General features: G+C 41.6%; 1 protein-coding gene and 1 long non-coding RNA gene across 2 annotated transcripts in view; one reads left to right on the top strand and one right to left on the bottom strand.

The window, feature by feature from the left end:
- Nucleotides 1-27,074, top strand: part of FIG4 (FIG4 phosphoinositide 5-phosphatase) — a 187,941-nt gene that overhangs the window by 81,062 nt on the left and 79,805 nt on the right. Inside the window, exons 11-16 of the mRNA XM_040238513.1 lie at nucleotides 2,599-2,732; nucleotides 4,145-4,261; nucleotides 6,254-6,299; nucleotides 7,283-7,431; nucleotides 8,428-8,594; nucleotides 24,583-24,721. Of these exons, the coding sequence (XP_040094447.1) occupies nucleotides 2,599-2,732; nucleotides 4,145-4,261; nucleotides 6,254-6,299; nucleotides 7,283-7,431; nucleotides 8,428-8,594; nucleotides 24,583-24,721 (752 nt within the window). The remainder of the gene's footprint in view (nucleotides 1-2,598; nucleotides 2,733-4,144; nucleotides 4,262-6,253; nucleotides 6,300-7,282; nucleotides 7,432-8,427; nucleotides 8,595-24,582; nucleotides 24,722-27,074) is intronic.
- LOC120862514 lies at nucleotides 10,161-10,704 on the bottom strand. The gene is made up of 2 exons (XR_005720791.1): nucleotides 10,607-10,704; nucleotides 10,161-10,220 (listed from the first exon to the last, which is right to left on the bottom strand). It is a non-coding gene; the product is annotated as an uncharacterized LOC120862514 (long non-coding RNA).

The following is a 27,074-nucleotide window of genomic DNA, read 5'->3' as shown; positions in this document are numbered from 1 at the left end:
AGGTGATGAGGAGGGGAGCCGTGGACAGTGAGGCAGGAAGCTTTAGTTCTTCCTTTGTCACTCTTTGGCTTAGGAAATTATTGGTCTCCCACAATTAGATGATGACTGCCAACACCCAAAACTCCTGTAATATTATATATAATATAATAATAATCAGGGATTGACTTTGTAAAATAAATCAAGTATTAAATACATCACTTTTTAGACTTTTGTTCACATCAGTTCAGAAATTTCATCTCTCTTGCTGTCAACTCAGAGTAATATAAGACAATAGCTGGATGACCCATAACGTCAGCCTGATATCACACGGTAGCTATAAGAAACATAAGAAAATTCAAGAAGCAAAACTCTACTAACAAGAACCTTCATGAACAATTTTCTAATAAATGTATAGGCAATAAGATATTGTTTGTATAGAAATAAATTATTGCTGAAGTACTAAATTAAAAAGTTATCACTAGAATATAAATGTCCATCTAAGTTAGTGAATTTTCTTCATATATTACAGAGTCCTTGTAGTATAGTTAAAAGCTATGGTTAAATGGAGATTCATGATGTATGAAATAAACTATTTCTCTATTAAGTATGCAGGTTCAAAATATAATATCAGATACATGTGGTTATAAAGTGTTCCTGCCCAGATTTCTCAAGTGAACATTTACTTCTTAATATTTAAATGCCAGTCAACAGATTTTAAAATTATTGTTGTTCATTATTTCATTGTCATAAAAATCCTGACAATAATGAGAAAATACTTTGGAGATTAAGTTGCCGTTTTGTAGAATAGAAAAAATGTTTGATTGTTTTTGTCATCAGTTACTTTATTCATAGGACAGAAGAAGATATGTATTCAGTTCACTTGGAAGAAGTCCATATTAACTAGTCAAAGTGCATCTGTGTGTGTGTGTAGATATCAAGGGATAGTCACTCCTTGTTCTGCCTCTGTATGAAGGGTCGAAAATGCAATACCTTTCCTTGATTTTCCTCTTTGGCCCTGTGTGTGGACTGTCTCCTCCCCACCCCTTCCCCTCCGAGTGTAAGTCTGAGACACTGCTTGACAAAAATTTCGCAGCAATCCTTACACTGTCAGGGCTGCTGCTCAGGGTTAATAGGAAGCCAGCCAAGGGCCTGATGTCGTTATCCATCAGAGCACTTTAATCTGGGGGCCTTGGATGGCTACTGGGAGGATCTCTGAACCCTTTGAAATGATGTACAAAGTCACTTGCATATGTAAAGCTTTCATCTGGTTGTTAAATGAGTCTGTGACCCAAAGGCAGTCGACTAAACAATTCAGTAACGAATCCACTATGGGCAGACTGCATAAAGCATGCTCTTTGCACAGAGATGATCCCAAGTTGATGAAATAACCTTACTTGTGCATCTCCTTAAATGTCAGATTTGACATAAGAAATTCACAAACCTTTTGTTTCTCTAGTTGGTTTAAAATACTTTTGAGAAAAATTCCAAGTATGTAATTTAATTTTCTCAGATGTAAAAATAAGCTAATGTTTGTTCATTGAAAACTGATTTATCACTGGTCTTAATCAATTTGAATTCCTCCATTTGATATATACAGTTATGCAAAATAGATATGTTTTCTTTCATTTCCTTGGTGATTATCTAATTAAATTCATGACAGTTGAAAAGTAACCAGCATGGTTGAAAACAGCATAGACCTATCCTGATGCCAGTAATAGTCCGTATTGCTGAGTTACTTTTTATTTGCATGTTTGTTTCTGAGTTAAGTCCTGATCAGAATAATAATACAAATGGTCTGTTTTGTATTAATATTTACCATGCGTCAGATGCTCTGATAAGAAATTACGATGTTTCATCTCCTTTAAACCTCACATTCATCCTTTAAGGGAGGTGCTGCTGTTACCCATCTTATAGATGAGGAATTCAGGAGGCAGAGAATGAGCTCCAAGCTCACAGCTGAGTAATAACATGCCAGCCCCGCTGTGAATGGGAGAACGTGTCTCCCCTTGAATGGGAGACAGTGTGGTCTCTCCGGAGCTACAGCTGGCGGGTGAGGAGGTGGACCGCTAAGATGTAGTCCCATTCTCGCCTCTCAGCCTCAGTGTATTCAGCCACAGTGTAAAAGGGGAAGGCAAGGCTGCCTTGGCTACCTCCAGGGGATCTTATGAGAGTCAAGTTTAAAAGCATATGAAGGCTATGAAAACGTTCTCCGCTCTGCCAGTTTGGGGATTATCCATCCAAGCCCGGTTGATTTCTGTCTGGTCCTTAGCTGGCTGGGGCTTGGGGGTCCTCTCTTCTGGTCTTTGGGGATTCTCCTTTGCCACAGTGGGGTGTGGAGGGTGTAGGACAGGCCTGTGTAGGGTGAGCTGGACTTGCTGGGACTGCAGGAGGTTACGAGGAAGAAATCTGGTCTCCTTGAGTATTTAGTGCTCATTATCTGTTGATTGTAATTCAGTGGCATATTTATTTCTTAGCATTTATTTTAATAAGGTAGGTTTCATTTTTTTCATATTTAGCACTTCATCTTTTTGTTTTGCCTTAGTGGCAAAGTTACGTTTAAAGTCTGTTCCTCCAATTTAAGGCAGTTTGAACACTGACGATGTTTAATTTTTGGAAAAGGAAAGAGAAAAAAGGAAGCATGAAAGAATTCTGAGCGAAGAGCTTGTAGCTGCTGTGACCTACCTCAACCAGTTTTTGCCTCCCGAGCACACGATTATTTATATTCCGTGGGACATGGCCAAGTACACCAAAAGGTAAGCAGATGCTTGTCTTGTCTGGTTAGGTTTCCCTCTTCTTGTGATGTAGAATAGCAGGAAGCGACCTCCCCTGTAAAGTGACTCTTATTTTCCTTTGTGGAGCTGCTTGAGGGGCTGTTTAACTGCTGGTGTATAATTAGAGGGCTTAAATTAATTGATCAAACTCTCTCTGCCCACCATTTTTGCCATTTGCAAATTCTCTTTGAAGCATCCCAGTGACTTCAGAACACCTCTCCTCAGCTGCTTTTCCTCAAAGGTGTTAGTTTCACCTTTTCTTTCTATTTCATTCTATCTCCCTGTTTAATTCCTTTCTCAGATGCCACTTTCAGACGTTCTCACTCGTGGGTGAACCAGCACTAACTCCTGACCGTTTATAGTAAATCCAGACCCCTTGGTGTAATGTGAAAGCCCCAACATCTGGTTGGTTCCAGAATATAATAACTCCCTCTTTATTCCCAGTGCTATTCTGCTCCTGCAAAAGCTAACTGGCAGGTTCTGTCTCCACTGTAGCAGCCGAAGTCCGATTCTGGACCCTTTGCTCCTGTGTTTCCTCTCCCTCCAGTCCTCCTCCCTACCTCCCAGGGTGCTTTCCCACCTCTCTCACCGTCAAGTTCCGATTCCAAACTTGTCTCTTCCAAGGAGCTCTCATTAACCTTGCATTGTCCTTTGACTCATTTGCTGGGCGTCCTACAAACACTAGGTTCACATCAAGGTCTCTCTTTCTCGTTTTCTTAATGTCACTGTATTGTTTTGCACTTGACTCATTATACTTTTCTCTGAATCATTTTACATAGTTAGATACACGCACGTGCACACACGCACACACACGCACACACACGCACACGCACACACACACTCTTTCCCAGAGTATAAGCCTGGTACACACACACACACAGACACAGACAGAGACACACAGACACAGACACACATGCACACACACACGCACACACACTCTCTCTCTCTCTCTCTTTCCCAGAGTATAAGCCTGGTTACTGGTTGGTGCCATTCATAGTAATTTATTTCCCAGTGTTTTCTTCCCAAACAGCCGCACCGAGCATTGTGCTCTCTTCACATTTTATGACTGCGTGTTGACTTCACTGACTCCACTCTTGGGGAGTGAAAGGCTTTGGAAAAAGCTCTTGCTGGGAGATGCCATGTGCCAAGTTTAAGGCTTGCCAACAGTTGCTATTGAGTTACAGGCCCTTCTTGTGCCAAATCTTGCTAGTTATTGAGTACACCTTGCATTCTATAAATTAATTCTTACAATGTCCCTATTGAGTACAGACCAGAGATTTAAAAAATTACATTCCCAAGTATCATTACTATAGCCTTGGCTTTGGGTATAAATGTAGGTGCATGTTAAGAGTCGGGCCCTTCTCACTTCTCTTACTCTTCCTCCTTGCTCTCAGCAAGCTGTGTAATGTTCTAGATCGCCTGAACGTGATCGCAGAAAGTGTGGTGAAGAAAACAGGCTTCTTTGTAAACCGCCCCGATTCTTACTGTAGCATTCTGCGGCCAGATGAAAAGTACGTATGGTGTTTTAAAACCTAAAAGATATCTAGACGTTAGCTCTTATAGACAAAAAATATTCTAGACATGAGCAGTTTGTACTCCTTGGAAGATAGATGACTTTATTCCTTTGAGGAAATGACACCCTGCCCATGTGTCTGTGGAATGAACGTTCATGAGGGTGGGAGATTCTCCTGGCAGCTACATACCTTGAGATGGAAGCCACAGAATCTCTTGCTTCTTAGAATAAATGTTATATAAGGTATTTCTGTAAAATAAAACTTTCTGTAATGAATTCTGTGTTTCAGTAATAAATAGGAGCAGGAAAATTTTTCTTATGCACCCGTCTATGGATTAGTATTTATACTAACATTTTAATGAAATTTGTCACTGTATTAGTTATTTGCTCACAGATCTTTCTTCATTGGGGCTTCCTTGGTGGCTGAAACAGTAAAGAATCTGCTTGCAGGAGACCCAGGTTTGATCCCTGGGTCAGGAAGATCCCCTGGAGAAGGAAATGGCAATCCACTCCAGTATTCTTGCCTGGAGAATCTTGTGGACAGAGGAGCCTGGTGGGCTACAGTCCATGGGGTCCCAAAGAGTCAGACCAATCTATACTAATATTTTAACGAAATTTATCACTGTATTATAGTCATTTGCTGACAAGTCTTTCTTCATTACTACTTTGTGAGCTTCTTCAGATCAAGCATCTGTGCTTAATTTATCTTTAAAGAACCAATATTATGTATTTCCAGCTTTTTATTTTCAGTTAACAAAGTTAACTATAATGATAAAGAAAAAGCATGCAAAAAGCAGCAAAAAAAAAAAAAACCTAACCAATTATTAATGTACGTCTTTGCAAGTAATCCTTCTGTTATAGTTTGAATTTCAGGGCACCTGTGACCAGGGTCCCCAGGACTCCTCCCAGGCTCGGTGATTTCCTAAGAGAACTCAGGGGTCGCAGTGTATTGTTGTCCTCTTGGCTGTGATTTATTATGAACAAGCAAAACAAGGCAAAATTAGCCAAGAGAGAAAGCACATGGGACAAAGTCCAGAGGAAATGAGGCACTTGCTTGCAGAGTCCTCTCCTGGTAGAGTCACACGGAGCATGTTCAATTTCCCCAGCAACTTGCGACAGCCAGTGTGAAGTGTTGCCAACCAGGGGAGACGAATGAAGACTTGGTGCCAGGGTTTTTACTGGAAGTGGTCCCGCAGGCAGCTCCGCCTGGCAGCTACCAAAATTTCAGGCTCCCAGAAGGAAAGGCTGTTCAGCAAACCACGTTGCTTCTACAAACAGCATAGGCACCATGAGCCATGCTTGTCTGTTCTGGAAATAGTGGAAATTAAAGTTCCCTGCGCCAGCCAAGGGGCAGCCTTGTAAGCTGGCCTTCCTGAGGATAGCAGTCAGGCCTGCTGTGTTAACTCTTTTTCTGCACTGTGCCTTCTTTTAAATAATTAAAAGATTAATGTCATTACATAGTACTTAGAATATTTCCCCATGCCTTCATTGGTGAAGGCATGGAGAAAACATGTGGGAAGGAAAATAATAAAGAAGTTTGTAGAAACAACGAAAGGACTGTAGCAAAGCTCCATGAAGGAAAGCTGGAGGAAGTAGAACTTCCCAAAGTCGAGGGGAGAAGGAGCAGGCCTGGTAGATTGTATTATAAAGTTGACCTGCAATTATTATTCATGTCTATAGAAACCAAACAGGAAATGGGCTTAAATTAAAGCAAGAGACTTTGGATGAATGTGGGTGACAAAATGCTAGTGTGCGGGGCTGGAGCAGGTTACGATGCCCCTTTCCTGGCCTCCCTTTGAGGGGAGCATGGGTAGCATTCCATCTCTGTTATTTGCAAATTCACTTACCCGAGAAAGTAAACTGAGTCAACGGATTATTCGGGGGTGTTCAGCCCAATTACTTTGATTCTTAATAAAGAGCTGGTACCAAATATGAATATAGATTATGTTATCAAATATTTTAAAATTAAAGCATGTATTTTTAAACACAGGTGGAATGAACTAGGAGGATACGTGATTCCCACTGGTCGCCTGCAGGTATAGATGACATTGTGTTAATAGTGAACAAAATCTGTATCCACTGTGTGTGATGTTTTCTAAAAGCAACCATGGAGAGAGATACTTCTTATTGAATGCAACGTTATTAATCATTTGAGAACAAGTTTTAATGCCTTGCAGCTAGTGTTTAACTCTTGGAAAGGATGTGTGGCTGAAACAGTAATGGCCCATAGATTTTTGGGGGGACTTCCCAGATAGCTCAGTTGGTAAAGAGTCTGCCGCAGTGCAGGAGACCCTGGTTCAATTCCTGAGTTGAGAAGACCCACTGGAGAAGGGATAGGCTACCCACTCCAGTATTCTTGGACTTCCCTTGTGGCTCAGCTAGTAAAGAATCCACCTGCAATGTGGGAGACCTGGGTTCGATCCCTGGGTTGGGAAGATCCCGTGGAGAAGGAAAAGGCTACCCACTCCAGTATTCTGGCCTGGAGAATTCCATGGACTGTATAGTCCATGGGGTCACAAAGAGGCAGACACAACTGAGCAACTTTCACTTTCATAGATTTTTTTTCATATAATATCAAATTATTGGAAATAGAAACATAAACAGAAATGTGTAAAGAATAAATTAGAAGGACTTTGGAAAATGAGCGAGATAATCACTATATATATTAATTATGCTTTAAGAATGAAATGGCCTCAGCCACTAAATATTTTGGTTTGTACAGTAAAGGAGATAGACCAGCAGGAAAAGCACATATTTAACTAATTGGTACATGTGGAAAATGTTAGCTATTTGTTTTATCTTGTTAAACTAAAGAAAAATTCACATATAGACTAGAAGGTATAATGATGCTATTGGAGCAATATTGTGAATAGCAAATATAACCTTCTATAATGAAAAAAATGCTTCATTATTTGTTCAGGAATAACACCCTACTTGTAGCTTGTCTTCTTAAAGAAATCTTGAGTAGGATGGAAGTAGTTCTGGTGACTGAATAATGATTGACCGGTGTTTCTCTTAGACTGGTGTTCTTCGAACCAACTGTGTGGACTGTTTGGATCGTACCAATACAGCACAGTTTATGGTGGGGAAGTGTGCTCTGGCTTATCAGCTGTACTCCTTGGGCTTAATTGACAAACCGAATCTACAATTTGATACAGATGCAGTTAGGTAAGCCTTATTTGTTTGCCTTTCAAGTGCTGGTAATGACAGAAAGCAAACTTGCTTAATCATAAAGGACTTTTATGAACTTATTTCCCCTTTTGGCTTCTCAAAAATTATGTTGTTCAAAGATGTTATTTAAATTTGGTAACATCTATTTCTATTAAAGCCTTATGTGTTGTTGCCATGGTTTTGTTTTCCTATTCATGTTAATTATCAAAAAAACACTGTGTACTTTAGATAAATCCAAACTAGTGAGTTTCTTTAAAAAAAAAAAAAAAAAACTCAGGCTCTGTTAGGAAAAAAAGTAATATGCCTTCATATATTTTGAATTAAACAGGTAAGATAGATAAAAGATTGGTTCTTCAGTAAGAAATACTGTTATTTCACTGTCCACTGGGTCCGTGACAGTGCATGAAGTTTCTTGAAATGCAGTGATCACTGTTTTCAGTCCTCTGAGATAGTCATAAAGGCTCTGTCCAAAAGAGCGCTCAGCTTACAAATGGCCAGATCTCAGCCATCACTGCATTAAAAAACCTTAACAGGCACTTGAAGAAACGTAAGTTTCAAACATGTATTTCTAGGAAAGAATATGGTTTGATGTGATAAGAGCTTGTCCTTTCTTCCAAAGGCAATTCAGAGAGAACAGAAAATTCTGTCATGGGAGGTAAATTGAGCTGGCAGGCTGCACAAAGTTAGGAGTCTTTTTAAGAGAGTAGAACCACCTTGGCTTGGGTAGATTATGCTTTTTGGTCTCCCTGCTTTTTTTTTCCCCCCCTTAGAGTTTTCTGTGATTTTGTTGCTTATTGGACCATGACTATAAAATGTAATACATTTTGCATATGTATTTATCTTCCAAGATGTTAAAGAGTCTACTTGAAAAGAAAGGCTCAGAGGAATTCATGTAGGAAAAGACTTGTTTTGAATCTGTAGCTAAGTGAATAAGGTATATAATACTTCGGATGAAATTCTTTAGTGTTTGTGTGTTTTACTTGGGCTTCTTAGGTTGTTTGAGGAACTCTATGAAGACCATGGGGATACCCTGTCCCTTCAGTATGGTGGTTCCCAACTTGTTCATCGTGTAAAAACCTACAGAAAGATAGCACCGTGGACCCAACACTCAAAAGACATCATGCAGACTCTATCTCGATATTACAGCAATGCTTTTTCAGGTAATTCTGGAGTTATATGCATTTTTGAGACTTATCCTGATGCACATTTTTCTCTTTTACATATCCCTGTTTATATTTTTTATTTTATTTTATTTTATTTTTTTTTAGTGTTACAGCTCTATTTTATTTATTTATTTATTTATTTAAAAATTTTATTTATTTATTTTTAATTTTTACTTTACAATTCTGTATTGGTTTTGGCATAGATTGACATGAATCCACCACAGGTGTACATGCGTTCCCAAACATGAACCCCCCTCCCACCCCCCTCCCCACAACATCTCTCTGGGTCATCCCCGCGCGTCAGCCCCAAGCGTGTCATATCCTGCATCAGACATAGACTGGCATTTCGATTCTTACATGTTATTATACATGTTTCAATGCCATTCTCTCAAATCATCGCACCCTCTCCCTCTCCCTCTGAGTCCAGAAGTCCGCTATACACATCTGTGTCTTTTTTGCTGTCCTGCATACAGGGTCATCATTGCCATCTTCCTAAATTCCATATATATGTGTTAGTATACTGTATTGGTGTTTTTCTTTCTGGCTCACTTCACTCTGTATAATTGGCTCCAGTTTCATCCATCTCATCAGAACTGATTCAAATGTATTCTTTTTAACGGCTGAGTAATACTCCATTGTGTATATGTACCACAGCTTTCTTATCCATTCATCTACTGATGGACATCTAGGTTGTTTCCATGTCCTGGCTATTATAAACAGTGCTGCGATGAACATTGGGGTACATGTGTTTCTTTCAATTCTGGTTTCCTCTGTGTGTATGCCCAACAGTGGGATTGCTGGGTCATAAGGCAGTTCTATTTGCAATTTTTTAAGGAATCTCCACACTGTTCTCCATAGTGGCTGTACTAGTTTGCATTCCCACCAACAGTGTAGGAGGGTTCCCTTCTCTCCACACCCTCTCCAGCATTTATTGCTTGCAGATTTTTGGATCGCAGACATTCTGACTGGTGTGAAGTGGTACCTCATTGTGGTTTTGATTTGCATTTCTCTAATAATGAGTGATGTTGAGCATCTTTTCATGTGTTTGTTAGAAGATAGCAGGAGAATACATCCTCGAAGCGTGAGGGCATGCCAACCCAAAGACTTGAAGAGAAGAGAGTGGAGGAGTGCGTGGGAGATGGGGAGAGAGAGAGAGAGAAAGACAGAGACAGAAACAGAGAGACAGAGAGAGACAGAGAGAGAGAGAAAGAGAGAGAGAGCGCGCATGCACGCGAGAGAGAAAGAGAGAGAGCGCTTTGACTCCTCCTTTTATATGTTTTTTCCTCCACCTGGGCCTGCCCTATGCAAATTGGGCTTAGCCAGGAGTGCTGTTTGTTCTACTTGAAGTCTTCACTATGGTCCTCGGCCTTTTCCCTATTCTACCTACCTAACATTCCCCCCCAAGAGATGGGAGGCCCAATTCTTTGGGAATAGGGGTGTTGAGGTCTTTCTGGCTACTTCCTGCTGAACTGGGGCGGTGAGAGGTGTTGGGCCTCCCCCTCTTGCTAGTCTCAAGCCTCAGAGTCCTTATAGCGGCGTCCATCTAAGGGTGTGATATTTTTCGTGGTTGGCTGTAGTTTTACATCTTTGTTGAACTGGCACTTCATGTTGTAGCTTGTTGACCTGGCTCTTCTTTTTCCATCCAAGGCAAAGCTGCTTCCATCAGTGTACCAGATTTCCTCAGGATTGGTCAGAGGATCTTCTGACAATCCCTCTCGGGGTTTTGTCCAGTGGTCCAAGATTTCTAGACAAGAATGAAAGGGGAGAGAGCCCTGCCACATCCAGTTGCACCCTTGGCTCCAGCCCAGTGATGGTTATCTGTGACAGGTGGGCTGGGTGGAGTGGGCCGCTTCAGTCCTCTTGAACCATCCTGAGGGTAGGCTTGGCGCTTGACCTTGAGGCTCTTGGGTCCCGAGGGCAGAGTGCCGCCCAATGTCCCAGTTGATGGCATTTTTCGAAAGCCGTTCTAGGAGGCTTGTCACAGTTTGGACACTGGCCCAATGCCCCACCTTAATCGGAGGTCTTCTGGGATCTGAGACTGGGCCGCGTGAACTTTCTGTTGAGTTTGTTTTTCACTGTCCCAGTTTCCAGCACAATGGGCCTTCCCCTGCGCTGGGTTTCTTCGCCTTCCGCTTCTAGCATGAGAGCTTAGCTGAGTTGGGCTCCTGCTGTGCTTGGCCTCTTCCACGCAGACGTTGTTTCAGCCTGGTTATATATCCGAGTCACGGCACCATAGATGTCATGCGAGTGTATGTTCCTCGGTTCTTTGTCTCATCACAACAAAGATTTGGAGCAATGGACCAGAGCCCTCAGCATGTCACAGCTCTTGGGTCTTGGAAAAACTGTGTTATAGCTCTTAGGCAAATCAGTGTTACAGCTCTATTTTATTTAGAAAATAGCAGAATACATCCTCGAAGCGTGAGGGCATGCCAACCCAAAGACTTGAAGAGAAGAGAGTGGAGGAGCGCGTGGGAGAGAGAGAGAGGAAGAGACATATCCCTGTTTTTAAAGCTAATTGGAAAAGTAATGTCAAAGTTAAATATTTTAAAAGTTTAAATAAAACAGAATCTGTCACTTAGGAGGTAAATATGCAGTAAATAAATGAATAAACTTTGTATTTTAAGTAGGGCACTTTGGCCACCTGTAACTGGAGCTTTTGTATACTTCACAGTACTGTGATTCCTTGGCTTCTGCCTCATTCCTAGTTTCTGCTTGTAATGAAAGTGAAAGTGAAAGTCAATTAGTCATGTCTGATTCTTTGTGACCCCATGGACCATACAGCCCATGGAAGTCTCTCCAGAATACTGGAGTGGGTAGCCTTTTCCTTCTCCAGGGCATCTTCCCAACCCAGGGATCGAACCCAGGTCTCCTGCATTGCAGGCAGATTCTTTACCAGCTGAGCCAGCAGGGAAGCCCTGGTAATACATAGATCAATTTAAGAGTGTTGAATAACTATTTTTATTTATTTATTTATTTTTCCCCAGTTTTATTTTTTTTATTTTTTTATTTTTTTAAATTTATTTATTTATTTTTAATTTTTACTTTACAATTCTGTATTGGTTTTGGCATAGATTGACATGAATCCACCACAGGTGTACATGCGTGCCCAAACATGAGCCCCCCTCCCACCCCCCTCCCCACAACATCTCTCTGGGTCATCTCCGCGCGTCAGCCCCAAGCGTGTCATATCCTGCATCAGACATAGACTGGCATTTCTATTCTTACATGATATTATACATGTTTCAATGCCATTCTCCCAAATCATCACATCCTCTCCCTCTCCCTCTGAGTCCAAAAGTCCGGAACCCTCCTACACTGTTGGTGGGAATGCAAACTAGTACAGCCACTATGGAGAACAGTGTGGAGATTCCTTAAAAAATTGCAAATAGAAATGCCTTATGACCCAGCAATCCCACTGTTGGGCATACACACAGAGGAAACCAGAATTGAAAGAGACACATGTACCCCAATGTTCATTGCAGCACTGTTTATAATAGCCAGGACATGGAAACAACCTAGATGTCCATCAGTAGATGAATGGATAAGAAAGCTGTGGTACATATACACAATGGAGTATTACTCAGCCATTAAAAAGAATACATTTGAATCAGTTCTGATGAGATGGATGAAACTGGAGCCGATTATACAGAGTGAAGTGAGCCAGAATGAATAACTATTTTTAAATAGAGTTCACCATTTTAACAGTTGTCTAACAATGTGAATATCACTGATTCTTTTAAATGTCAGCTAGAAATGAGAAGTAACATTAGCACTAAATTTTAGTCTTTTGTCATTTTATGACTTGGGAGTACTAACAGCAACAGGTAGTTAAAAGGGCACTTTTTCTGCCTCCATTCTGATGTCACTCACCAAAGTGATTGTGAGACAGGTCCCATCACAGGATTTTTTTTTTAAATGTATTTATTTATTTTTTATTTTTCTTTACAATTCTGTATTGGTTTTGCCATACATTGACATGAATCCACCACGGGTGTACATGCGTTCCCAAACATGAACCCCCCTCCCACCCCCCTCCCCACAACATCTCTCTGGGTCATCCCCGCCGTCACAGATTTTTTAAAGGAAGAGCTCAGGTTGATTTTGTGAGTCTTGGACCCTTAAACTAGATTAAAGACAAAAACATTTACAAAATGTAGAGAAGAGAGGTCAGCAAAGAGATTCTTTGAATTTTTGCTGCGCAGTGACTGGCCCCCAACCCTGCTCCTTTACCTCCAGCCTGGAGAGAACTGGGCTCAGGGCAGGCTTAACGTAGTGTTCTCTCGTTGGAGGGACCCCGTGGAGCTGTTGGCTTCGGGCTGCTGTGTGGGGAAGCTGAAGCAGAGGGACGGGCTGAGGAGCGGGCTGCCATGTTGGGAATGGCCCCCTCTCCTAGAGTTGGTTAGGCCAAAGGATCATTAGGCCTACCAGGTGACCAGAGGGAGGCCCCATGGGGGAGGGTGCTGGGATGGCATTGGCCTAGGTCCTGGCCAGAAGGACCATATCAGCAGGAACCAGGAGGTGATTGATCACTGGCTTCCCAAGGAGGGAGTAGCAGGAAAATGCCTGATGTGAGAAGCCTGTGCTCATGCCAAGAGAACTGCAGGTGTCTCCAGCACTGGGAACCTCAGGAGAGTACATGAAACCATCCACAAAAGAGTCAGCCTTCAGTCTTTTCCATGCCCAGAGAGGATGCAGAGGTGGTTTGCTATACTTCTGTCCAGGCATATTCATTTCCTGTGCTATCTAACAAATTACTGAAAAATTGAGAGCTTAAAGCAACATATATTCATTATCTCACGATTTCTGTGGGTCAGAATTCCAGACCCAGTTTAGCCAGGTCCTCTGCAGAGGGTCTCACCAAGCTGTAGTGGAGATGTCAGTCAGACTGTGGTCTCATCTGGAGGCCTGATTCGGGGAGGATCTGCTTCCCTGCTCATGTGCTGTGTTGGGGGAATTCAGTTCTTTGTGGACTTGTTCCTTGTAGGGATCATGGCAGCTTGCGTCTTCATCACTGGCGTGGGAAAGGGTCTCTAGAATAAGTCTTCCGGCAAGACAGTCTTACATAACATAATGTAATCGTGGGGTGACATGCCATCACTTTGCCATATACCATTGCTCAGAAGCAAATTGTGGTCCCACCCATACACGAGCAGAATCTGTGACAGTTTCCTAAGGCTGCTGCAACAAAATACTACGAACTAGGTGATGTAAAACAACAGAAACTTATCTCACAGTTCAGAGGTAGAAGTCCAGTGTCAAGCTGTCGGCAGAGCCAAGTTCACTGTGAAGCCCACAGAGGAGAATGCATCTCCCCAGCTTGTGAGGTTTTGCCAGCAGTCCCCGGCGATCCTTGGCTTGCAGCTGTCTTGCTTCCATGGTCGCATGGTCTTCTTCCTCTGTGGGTCTAGGTCTGTGTCAAGTTCCCTCTTCCTGTAAGGACACCAGTCCTACTGGATTAGCGTGCATGCAGACTCAGTCACTTCAGTCGTGTCCGACTCTTTGCGACATGGGGTGTAGCCCGCCAGCCTCCTCTGTCCGTGGGATTTTCCAGGCAAGGATACTGGGGTGGGTTGCCATTTCCTTCTCCAGGGGATGCCTGACCTGGGGATCAAACCTGGGTCTCTCATGTCTCCTGCGTTGGCAGGCCCATTCTTTACCACTAGTGCCACCTGCAAAGCCCTGATTGGATTGGGGTCTACCCTAATTCAGTATGGCATTATCTAACTTGATTCAGGCTTCCCAGGTGGCCTAATGGTGAAGAATCCGCCTACTAATGCCGGAAACGCAGGAGACCTGGGTTTGAATCCTGGGTCAGGAAGATCCTTTGGAGGAGGAAATAGCAACCCATTCCAGTATTTTTGCTTGGAAAATCCCATGGACAGAGGAGCCTGGTGGGCTACAGTCCATGGGGTCACAAAGAATCGAATGCAACTGAGCACATATAACTTGATTATGTCTGAAAAGACCCTAATTTCAAATAAGATTACATTAGTGGATATTGGGGTTTAGGGCTTCAGTATATCTTTTTAGGGAGAAACAGTTCACTACACAACACAGGATATCTATCACACTAAAGCATGAACAGCAGGAAGTGAGGAGCATGGTGGTCACTTTGGAGTCGAGATCAAGTAAGACCATCCCTATTTCCACGCTGCAGAGGGGTTGGAAGCTGGTTGGCAGCCTGGTGGGTGTGGGGGGACGTGCGGGACAGACCTAGAGGTCCTGTGTGGTCTGGCCCCGCCTACCTTGCCATTCTGCCATTCTGCCATTCATGCCATCCCCTTCCCCCATCACAGCTCTCCAGACACACAGACCTTCTCACTCTTTCCTGACTAGGTTAGGCTTCCTCTGCCAGAGGCTCTTGCTGTGCCCCTTGGAACATTGGAGCATAAGACTGCAGTCTTCTGAGCCTTTCGGCTCACTCTGCTTTTACTTTCTCAAGGAAGGTACTCCAGTTTTTGTTCTTGTAGCATTCTGCACCTTTGCAGCACCTGGCACAGTTGCACTTAAATCCTTAACTGTGCTATTAGTTGGGTTGTGTGTCCCTGTATCCCCCACTGTGAGACCCAAGAGCTCATGAGCATCTTATTTACTACTGGTTCACTATGGTGTCCCTGCTGCCTTGCTCATGGCACATGAACTGTTTATGGACTGAATTAATAAATGCATGAGTTAATTCATTACCTATGCCCTCCCCAGCTTCCCCTTTTCCCTGAATTCAGAAATCAACAGGGCTAAGTATATCAGCCTAATAACGTGTAGCTTATCAGTAATGCTCTTAGACTGCTCAAATCATGTCTTTCGAATTCGCTGAGAATTATGGCTGTTATACAGCTGGTAAGCTCAATGCGTAACAAAAACCACAAAGCCACTATAGACCTTTAGAGTGTTTGGATATTACTCTGTATGCATGACTCCTTGAGCTGGATTTAGGAACTTTACAATCAAAGTTATTAATCTGAACAAAAATCAAGAATTAGGAAAGTCAGATTTAGAAATTCAGGTCAGTGGCGTAAGTTTAAATTCTAGATTTCTAAAGCAAAAATATTGAAGTACTCCCATCATCCTTTATTACACTTACTGCTGTCGTTCCCAATAAAGATATTAATATGTATTGATGTATTCCAAGTGGCTACAACATTATTGCAAGTGATTATTATAAATAGCTAAAAACACTAAAAATAACATGTGGTTTCACTTGGTTTTGTAAATTAGAATGGTTTTAAGGTAGTCTCTCTAAAGGCAGTCTCATTGGCTATGCTTCATTATTGTACTGGCTTCCTAGGACTTCTGTAACAAAGCACTACAAGCTTGGTGGCTTAAAACAACAGAAATGTGCTGTTTCACAGCTTTGGAGGCTTTAAGTTGGAAATCAAGTGTCAGCAGGGCTGTGCTCCCTCTGAAGGCTCCGGGGGAGGTTCCTTACTTGCTTCTTATCTTCTGATGGATTGCTACCGATCCTTGGCTTGCAATTAAAACTGTGTGCTTTCATTTCTGGCTCTGGTGTCACACGCCATTCTCCTCTCGTGCTGTGTCTCTGTGGCGTTCTCCCTGTGCGCTTGTGTCTCTTCTTATGAAGACACCGGTGCTTGCCCCATTCCAGTGTGGCTGTATCTTAACAGGATTACATCTGCAAAGACTTGATTTGCAAATAGGGTCATATTCACAGGTCCTGGGGCTTAAGACTTTTAATATCCCTTTTGTGGGGAACACAATTCAGCTTGAAGAGCTATGTAAGTCATGTGCCAACAAGCACATTACCTCTGGGTATGTGTTGAACAAGGTTTAAAATTGCCCTGAGGAAAGGGTCGTCCAGTCTTCTGTCCTCTCCTGTTCAGGGTTGTTTCTGAATTGGGAGTCCAACCAGTGCATTCTAAAGGAGATCAGTCCTGGGTGTTCATTGGAAGGACTGATGCTAAAGCTGAAACTCCAATACTTTGGCCACGAAGAGTTGACTCATTGGAAAAGACTGATGCTGGGAGGGATTGGGGGCAGGAGGAGAAGGGGACGACAGAGGATGAGATGGCTGGATGGCATCACCAACTAGATGGACATGAGTTTGGGTAAACTCTGGGAGTTGGTGATGGACAGAGAGGCCTGGCGTGCTGCGATTCATAGGGTCGCAAAGAGTCGGACACGACTGAGTGACTGAACTGAACTGATTGACACTTAAGGACCAAGTCATGTGTTTTTCAGTAAGATTAGAGCACAAAGAGTGAATGTGTGGCTGTGTGCGATTAAAAATGAAAGAACAATTAAAAGACAGAAGGTGGTCATAAATAAGTAACGTGCACACGATGGAAAGGTAAAGCAAAATTATGCACAACTGAAAGGAACTATCATGAAAAGAATTATTTTATGAATAATATGGCTAAAACCGCCTTATTTATTTTGAGAAGCATGGTGCCATTGGGGTGTACAACTTATTTTTAAATTACAATGGATATTATATAATGGTAATATATTAATAGAACCATTTTCTTTAGGCACTCAAGATTGTGAATCAGTCTCTCCATCTTATGTCTCTGAGGTAGACAGGAAGGTTCTTGAAATTAGATTGTTAAGAATTTTATCCTTGGTTCATATAGACAGATGAATACTATGTGGGTAATCTACCTGACTCCCTTTCAGATTCATTTTAAAAACTTTTTTGAGTTTTCATGTATTATTACCATGTTCTGGGTTTTTTTTTCTTTCTAAGAAACATCCTTTGGTTCTCTTATAACTGGCTACATAAGCAGTTGTAGGACATCAATAAGAAAAGAACAAGTACCTAGGTATTCTCTTTGGATGTTAGAAAGAAGTTTATAATTGTTAATTCCTTGTCAAGCTCTAATTTTCTTTTATATTTGTATGTAGGTAAACCTGAATATTTTTTTCTGAAGCTTATTGAATTGAAATCCTATTTTAAGGAAAAAAATATAAGATACCTGCACAGTTAATAATAGAACAGCTGTATATACATATATATACACACATATATATACATATATATGTGTGTGTGTTTAGTTGCTCAGTCATGTCCATCTCTGTGACCCCATAGACTGTAGCCCACCAGGCTCCTCTGTCCATGAGATTTCCCAGGCAAGAATACTGGAATGGGTTGTCATTTCCTTCTCCCGGGGGTCTTCCCCACCCAGGCACTGAACCCCTGTTCATATGCTCACTGCCGTGTGCGGTCAGTTTCTCCCCTCTGCAGCCTCATTTCCACGAGCATAGAGGCACACCTTGTGTTTTCCATCTAATCTTTCCTTCTATTCTTAACCACACCCACTGCTAACAAAAGCTCTGCTCTCCTGAAGCAAAACCTCTTGGAAGCGTTATCTGCACACTTGTTCCCTCTCTCATATCCTGTTCTCTCCACCTGCTTCACTGAGCCTTTGCCCTGTCATGCCCCTAAACCCGTGCTTATCACAATCACTCACAATCACCCACAATCTCCCACTGCTAAGCCAGGGGCTCCTTTTCTGTGCTCATCTTGCTCAGCTGTTTGGCAGCTTGTATCACAGTGGAGCACTCCCTCTTTCTTGAAACTCACTTCTGTGCTGTCTCTCTCAGTCTCACTGGTGACTTCTCCTGCCCTATTTCTAAACTGTCCTCTTTCTACACTTTTACCTAAGGGGTATCTCACCCAGCTTTTAAATACTATACGTTTGACACTCAAATATATATCTCTTCCCCGACTCCTCCACTGAACTCCAGACTTGTCTAAATGCCTACCTTGCAGGCGTTTCCTCCTGAATATTGTGTTAGTTTTCTACAGGTGCCATAACCATTTATCACAAACTCAGTGGCTTAAAACAACACCTGTTTATTATGTCCCAGTGTTTGTGGTTCAGAAGTCTGGGAATAGCATTACCCAGCTGTGTTCTCTGCTTAGGCTCTCACCTGGCTGAAGTTCAAATGAGAGCAATGAAGTCAGAGTGTGGGCTCTGATCTGGAGGCCTCCAGGCTCATTCAGGTTGCTGGCAGAACCCCAGGTGGTTCTCAGACTGCTGTCCCCACGTGCTGTTGGCTGGGGCCAATTCTCGGGTTTGAGAGGCTGCTTACCTTCCTTGGCTTGTGGTCCACTCCATCTTCAAAGCCAGCACAATGGTGCATCAACCCTTGTGCCTCAAATCTGTCTGCTTTCCTCTTCTGCCCTTAAAGGATTCTTATGATTCCAGTGGCCAATCCAGGTAAGACACGATAATTCTTAATCATTGATTAGTCATTTCAGTTACATCTACAAAGTTGCTTTTGCCATCTAAGATGAAATATTCATGAGAAACTATGGAGGGAATGTCATGAGGCCAAGTTTCTTCCTACCACGGATATCTGAGAAGAATCTCAAACTAATCGTTTCCAGATTTTGTTCTCTACTTTTTTTCTTTTTTCACCTCTGCTCCCATTGTTTAGTTCAGAATCCTAGGAATCATCCTTAATTTCTTTATTCTCCTTATCCTCCCTGGTCTCATCTCTCAGCAAACCTGGTTGGCTCCACCTCCAGAGTATATCCCAAATCCTTCTGCTGTGTTTCCTCCTCACTGTTGCCGGGCTGGTTGAGACAGCTGGTGGCTCTGAACAGCTGCCGTGGCTCCTGATTCCTCCCTCGGCCTCCCCTCTTATGTTCTCGCTCTTCACGACAGCCACAGTGATCCTTTCGAGAGTTATATCACTCCCCACTCTGAAATCCCTTCCAGGGCTTCTCATCGCATTTAACGTCGGACTCTTTGCCATGACCTTCGAGGCTGTGTGTGGTCTGCCTCACTGTCTCCAGTCCTGCTCTGTCTTTGCCCCCTGCCCTCCAGCCTGCCGCTCCCCGCTCCACCTTCGTGCTCTTCCTGACATTGTGCAGCCTCCACCTGCTTCCCTGACCACCCGACCTGTGTCCCTCTTCTCTCTCATCACTCTCATGTCACTCTTATTTTTTCAAAGAACTAACATCCTCTGAAAGTACCCTGTACCTTATTTACTTGAGTATTATTTTTGCTTCCCACTGTGGAATATAAGTCCCATAAAAGCCAGAATCAGTTATGTATAGACCATATCCCTAGTGTGGGACATAGTAGGCTCTTGGATGAATGAATGGTGGTTTGTTTTTTTTTTTGTAGTTATGAAGGTAATATATGCTAATTATAAAAAGTATAAAATAACTCACAAATAAATCATATAATCCTCACCTTTCAGAAAGCAACTTGTTCATATTTAGCAGAACATGATCCTTCTAGTTACTGTACAGGTAATGTATATCTGCTTTTGCCCTTTTAGATAATGTGAGTAATCATTATGACCCTAAATATTCTTTTACAACTTAATTTTTGGTAGCCTTGTGGCAGTCTGTTCTTTAGAAGCACCATAGTGAGGTTACCTGTTTTTATTGTGCATTTATGTTTCTTTTAAATGAACATATTTTTTGCATGTTTTTTATCTTATGAAAATTTCAGAAGCATATTTATTAGGTCAGAGTATAGATATTTTCAGGATCTTTAAAAATATATATGTATATATATAGCCAGATAGCCTTAACGAAAGGATGTAGCAATTGGTTCTCAGAGGAGTATAGGTGTGCCCATTCTGGAAAGTATTTGCCAGCTTTCCAAACTCCTTATTGCTAAATTCAGACTCAAATAGAAGAAACTAGGGAAAACCACTAGACCATTCAGGTATGACCTAAATCAAATCCGTTATGATTATACAGTGGAAGTGAGAAATACATTTAAGGGCCTAGATCTGATAGATAGATTGCCTGATGAACTATGGAATGAGGTTCCTGACATTGTACAGGAGACAGGGATCAAGACCATCCCCATGGAAAAGAAATGCAAAAAAGCAAAATGGCTGTCTGGGGAGGCCTTACAAATAGCTGTGAAAAGAAGAGAGGTGAAAAGCAAAGGAGAAAAGGAAAGATATAAGCATCTGAATGCAGAGTTCCAGAGAATAGCAAGAAGAGATAAGAAAGCCTTCTTCAGCGATCAATGCAAAGAAATAGAGGAAAACAACAGAATGGGAAAGACTAGAGATCTCTTCAAGAAAATTAGACACCAAGGGAACATTTCATGCAAAGATGGGCTCAATAAAGGACAGAAATGGTATGGACCTAACAGAAGCAGAAGATATTAAGAAGAGGTGGCAAGAATACACAGAAGAACTGTACAAAAAAGATCTTCACGACCCAGATAATCATGATGGTGTCATCACTAGAGCCAGACCTCCTGGAATGTGAAGTCAAGTGGGCCTTAGAAAGCATCACTACGAACAAAGCTAGTGGAGGGGATGGAATTACAGTTGAGCTGTTTCAAATCCTGAAAGATGATGCTGTGAAAGTGCTGCACTCAATATGCCAACAAATTTGGAAAACACAGCAGTGGGCACAGGACTGGAAAAGGTGTTTTCATTCCAATCCCAAAGAAAGGCAATGCCAAAGAACGCTCAAACTACCGCACAATTGCACTCATCTCACATGCTAGTAAAGTAATGCTCAAAATTCTCCAAGCCAGCCTTCAGCAATACGTGAATTGTGAACTTCCAGATGTTCGAGCTGGTTTTAGAAAAGGCAGAGGAACCAGAGATCAAATTGCCAACATCTGCTGGATCATGGAAAAAGCAAGAGAGTTCCAGAAAAACATTTGTTTCTGCTTTATTGACTATGCCAAAGCCTTTGACTGTGTGGATCACAATAAACTGTGGAAAATTCTGAGAGAGATGGGAATACCAGACCACCTGACCTGCCTCTTGAGAAATCCGTATGCAGGTCAGGAGGCAACAGTTAGAACTGGACATGGAACAACAGACTGGTTCCAAATAGGAAAAGGAGTGCATCAAGGCTGTATATTGTCACCCTGCTTATTTAACTTCTATGCAGAGTACATCTTGAGAAACGCTGGACGGGAAGAAACACAAGCTGATACAAGATTGCCGGGAGAAATATCAATAACTTCAGATATGCAGATGACACCACCCTTGTGGCAGAAAGTGAAGAGGAACTAAAGAGCCTCTTGATGAAAGTGGAAGTGGAGAGTGAAAAAGTTGGCTTAAAGCTCAACATTCAGAAAACAAAGATGATGGCATCTGGTCCCATCACTTCATGGCAAATAGATGGGGAAACAGTGGAAACAGTGTCAGACTTTATTTTTGGGGTCTCCAAAATCACTGCAGATGGTAACTGCAGCCATGAAATGAAAAGACGCTTACTCCTTGGAAGAAAAGTTATGACCAACCTAGATAGCATATTCAAAAGCAGAGACATTTCCTTGCTGACTAAGGTCTGTCTAGTCAAGGCTATGGTTTTTCCTGTGGTCATGTATGGATGTGAGAGTTGGACTGTGAAGAAGGCTGAGCGCCGAAGAATTGATGCTTTTGAACTGTGGTGTTGGAGAAGACACTTGAGAGTCCCTTGGACTGCAAGGAGATCCAACCAGTCCATTCTGAAGGAGATCAGCCCTGGGATTTCTTTGGAAGGAATGATGCTGAAGCTGAAACTCCAGTACTTTGGCCATCTCATGTGAAGAGTTGACTCATTGGAAAAGACTCTGATGCTGGGAGGGATGGGGGCAGGAGGAGAAGGGGATGACAGAGGATGAGATGGTTGGATGGCATCACTGACTTGATGGACGTGAGTCTGAGTGAACTCCGGGAGTTGGTGATGGACAGGGAGGCCTGGCGTGCTGCGATTCATGGGGTCGCAAAGAGTCAGACACGACTGAGCTGAACTGAACTGAACTGAACTGAACTCCCAGCTTAATAAGCAGAAAACGGTTTGCATTGTTTTCAGTTTGCATCGTTTATTGAATAATAGTAAAGTTGAGTTTTTATAATGTTTACCGTCTATTTATAGTTTCCTTTAAAATAAATAAATTTATATTTTTAAAAATTGCATGTTTTTCTGTTAGGGTGTTGATCTTTGTCCTTCTGACATTTAGTTGGGATTTATTTCAACATACAGTAGGAGGTAGTAGTCCAAGTCACTGTCTGCTCCTCACCCTGGTTAAATAGTACTGTTTATCAAATAGCATCCCATTCCATTACTGATTTCAGAGGCCACTTTATCGTGGACTTAATTTAATATTAGGTCAACAAATGTTCTAGTTTGCAAATAAACATTTTTGGCTAATTAAAAGAACTGTTATCTTCAAGCCTGACCTATTGTAATACCCTGCATTAGCGATTAACCATTTGGATGGAGTTTGAAAGGTGCCTATTCCTTTTTCCTTTAAAGCACACTTGAATATAAAAGTAGGTAGTTATTTTGCCCTCTTGTTATCTGCAACTGCAGAGAACCTACCTATTTTAAGCTTTTGTCTTGGTCCAAAGTACTGCTGTCTTCCAGAGGGCGAAAACCTCATCTGCAGTCAAAAGTAACCAGGAAAAGATTCCGAGGCTCATTAGGGCTGGCCTTAGATTCCAAGCTTAGTAGGTGACAGTAAATACCATAGATACATTGTAAGCTAAAGTAACAGCAGTACATTCAAGAAGTCTCCATTATGATCCTTTGAAGGCATATCTGTTATTTGGTTAGGTTTCTCAATCTTACATTTTATCATGCTTGGCTAAAAATTAAAGGAATTACTATTAGGTTTAATTAGGGATAAAAGAAACTCCTTGAAAACGTGGCTGAAAAATGGAAAGCTTCTTTAGATAGAATTAAGATATTTTGAGGTACTGCATAGTGTGAATTATTAAGTGCCATTAAGGCTACTGAAGAATCATAAAGAATATAATTACTATAAAAGCAGTTGTTTACTTTCATATTGTGTTAAGAGGGTGCAAATTGGAGTGGTAATGTATGCATCATTTAATACTTGATGTTTTCTCTCAACAAATAGAAAAAAGGCTCCAAGTATACTCATCATATAAACACATCCCTTTCAAATATTACTTGTAGCATAAAAGGTGAGCACTGTTTTAATGGAATGCTTTCTGTCAAAATATATAACTAGAACCCATGTTTAATGTACCAGATTTCATTTATTGCTTCTGCCAAAATGACCAAATAGCCCAAGGAGAACAGTGTTGCTAATTTCAGATTTTTCTGTGTTCACTATAGCTGTTGGAAGAAAATTGATTTTATGATGATGTTATCCTGTTTCAAAAGCAGTCATTTCTATTGGCTTTTTGGTTCTGTGCTCAATTTCAGAAAGAGATTATTATTTATATTGTGGATGTCTGCCCCTAACTTGAATATGCAAGGGCTCAGAGACCAGAATGGAAAGAATGAAGGATGCTTGGGAGGGGGCTGTGCAGGACGGGAAGGACGGCTCATGAGACCACTTCAGTGCTTATCGTTTTTACCAAAATACATTTGAGAAAAAGAGGAGAGACAGCATGTGTGTGTGTGTGTGTGTGGTCAGTTTGGTTAGTTTCTAGTCTGTTTTGAAAAGGTAATTTTGGAGAGGTTGAATGGTTAGTGATGCTGTTTTCCGTGTGCACACTCTGCCTTCATTATCAAACACAGCTGTAGGGGAAACAAAATGTTGGAAACGTTGTCTCTCCTAAAGAAATAGAGTATCTTTTCATGGATTAAAAGCAGAAGCTTGGAAACTGACTTGTTCAAGGATGTGCAACAATATGGGTAGGAATCAGGCCACTTTATTTGTCTGACTTCTCTTCTGTCTTTGCCATAAAGTGAAGATGTTCTTTGTTTCAGGTAAACTAACAAATGGTGAGAATGTTTTTATTCTAAAAATACAATCACTAAGGTAACTAGGGCAGTTCTTAAAGACTTTTTAAGAATGTCTCAAAATTCAAGAAGCAGTTTACGTTCACTATCCTCTATGTTATGAGATGTATAGAGTAAAAAGGAAACATTTTGAAATAAGATTTTAATTTTCAAAATCTTGGTGGGTGTTTTAGATGTTGTGTATGACTTTTACAGCATAAATGCTATTATTTTCAGAGGTGTGTTCTGTGACATTCCAGATGTACCCTTAATCCTCCTAAGAAAGCATTCCCCTGGGTTGTTTATGTGAGTAATAGAGTTCCTGAATTATGTGTGTTTGCTTTTTAGATGCTGACAGACAAGATTCCATTAATCTCTTCCTTGGAGTTTTCCATCCCACTGAAGGGAAACCTCATCTCTGGGAACTCCCTACAGATTTTTATTTGCATCATAAAAATACCATGAGACTTTTACCAACAAGAAGAAGGTATTTTTCTTCCTGGTCTACTATGTTAAACTCAGCTTTGATGTTATTTTGAATATGAGAGAACTTTCTTTTTGAGAAATGATTATATAGGCTAAAGTAGTCAGCCTTGCTACATGTTTGCCAGGAGGAATTTAGTATTGTTGATGTCCTGATAGTTCAGTTCAGTCGTTAGGCTCAGTTGTGTCAGACTCTTTGCGACCCCATGAGCTGCAGCATGCCAGGCCTCCCCGTCCTGGAGGACCACCCAAACTCATGTCCACTGAGTCGCTGATGCCATCCAACCATCTCATCCTCCATCGTGCCCTTTTCCTTGTGCCCTCAATCTTTCCTAGCATCAGGGTCTTTTCAAATGCTCTTTGCATCAGGTGGCCAAAGTATTGGAGTTTCAGCTTCAACACTGGGAAATTGTCATTAACAAATGCAGTTGTTTTGTCTTTTCATAAGATACAAAGTTTCAGAGCTTTATCATTGAACTGTTAAGTTGAAGCTCCACTGGAGCAAACCAGTAACATAACTTTTGAGTGCTTCCTGCAAATGTGGGGTGATAAAGAACTCTTAACATGTAAGGAATCATCTTTGGTTTTTAAGTGTGGTGTCTAGGCAGCCTCGCTTTGGAATTCCAATGTTCTTTCCTCCAGGAAGCACAGGGAACTCTTGGTGACACTGGGGAGGACAGGAATCTAGAGCCAAGGTGCTCGTGGCAGGTGCCACTCCCACCAGCCCAGTTGCTCAGTCTGGGCCTTCTTGAGTCATTCACTGTATGGGCTATTATGATGACAGTTAAATTGGTAGCAGTAATCCCCAAATACGGAGAAGGCGACGGCACCCCACTCCAGTGTTCTTGGCCCGGAGAATCCCATGGACGGAGGAGCCTGGAAGGCTGCAGTCCATGGGGTCGGGAAGAGTCAGACATGACTGAGTGACTTCACTTTCACTTTTCACTCTCATGCATTGGAGAAGGAAATGGCAACCCACTGCAGTGTTCTTGCCTGGAGAATCCCAGGGATGGGGGAGCCTGGTGAGCTGCTGTCTATGGGGTCGCACAGAGTTGGACATGACTGAAGCGACTTAGCAGCAGCAGCAGTCCCCAAATAAATGAACTATTTCCTGAGGATTGGATAAGACTCCCTGTGTAGCACAGGCCGCAGGGTCAGGGGACTTGAGTTGGTGTCTCTGCAGCCGTGTGACCTTGGGCTAGTTATTTAACCCCTCTAAGTCTCATTTCCCTCCCCTGCACAATGTAAATGACAGGACACACATTACAGAGTCATTGTAAGGGCTTAATGAGAGGACTCTTTAGCATTGTTAATTGAAGAGTCATGTTGTAATAATGGGCAACATTTTTCACATATGAGACTTGAGCCTGGTCCCTTCTGCTCAGAGCCCTGTGATGTCAAGTCTGCTCCTAAGGCTCTCCTCTCACAGCATCCATGTTATCTAGCCCTCATTTTGTTCAACAGTGCCTCACAAATACTATAGGGTTCATTGCCGGTCTGTGCAAATTGTGTGGACAGACCACAAATAACTGGTGAATTAGCAAGTGCTAATGTTACAGATGTTACCAAATTCTCTATTACTTCAGGAACAATTCAAATATTAAGAAAATGTCAGAGTTTATATGTTTCTCAGTTTTATTCCTTTAAGTACATTTTCTTGGAATAACCAGCTTAATGCTTGACCTTACTTTCCCTATAAATGAAGTAGTGCTGACTTTTCCACTATATTAATAAATGATTGCCATGAATTTTTGCTGACAAGAAGTCTGGAGCTAATTATGTTTATTTGATGAGAGATAAGTGTAAATACCTATATTTAGCTTTGTTGATGCAATTGACTATGGGTAAATATGGTTGATTTTCTGAAACTTTATATTATCTTAAAGTATTGAAGCTATTAAGATACAACTCAGGGAACAAGCAAAACTCGATTTTCTGTTGCTGAAATTAGCTAGTAAATTACAAGCATAAGTTAAACCTAGAGTTACATAACTGAGGCAGGCAGTGTTGGTGCTTATTTGTGGAAATAAAAGGAAGCTGATGTTACATTCTCATTTTTAAAATTAAAAAAAAGGAAACTAAGTTGCAGAGAAAATGTGTCTTGACTGAGGTTATGCAGCTGATTAGACAGCACAGTAAGTGAATGAACTAAACACCTCCCACTGAGAATAAACTTTTATCAAAGTAGGTACTGTGGCTCTCACAGTTGACTTGGTCTCCTTGTTTTTTCTCTAGAATGTGAAAATTCCAAATATTGACTTTTGGCATCAACAACTGATACTAATAAGACTAGGATAAATTTCAGTACTTTATTTTGGCCTTTCTAGTCACCCGATACTAGTTATTTTGATGACGGT

This window comes from Oryx dammah, unplaced genomic scaffold (assembly GCF_014754425.2).
Source record: "Oryx dammah isolate SB20612 unplaced genomic scaffold, SCBI_Odam_1.1 HiC_scaffold_4, whole genome shotgun sequence".
NCBI lineage: Eukaryota > Metazoa > Chordata > Mammalia > Artiodactyla > Bovidae > Oryx > Oryx dammah.
This window is presented reverse-complemented; position numbering and strand designations above follow the sequence as displayed.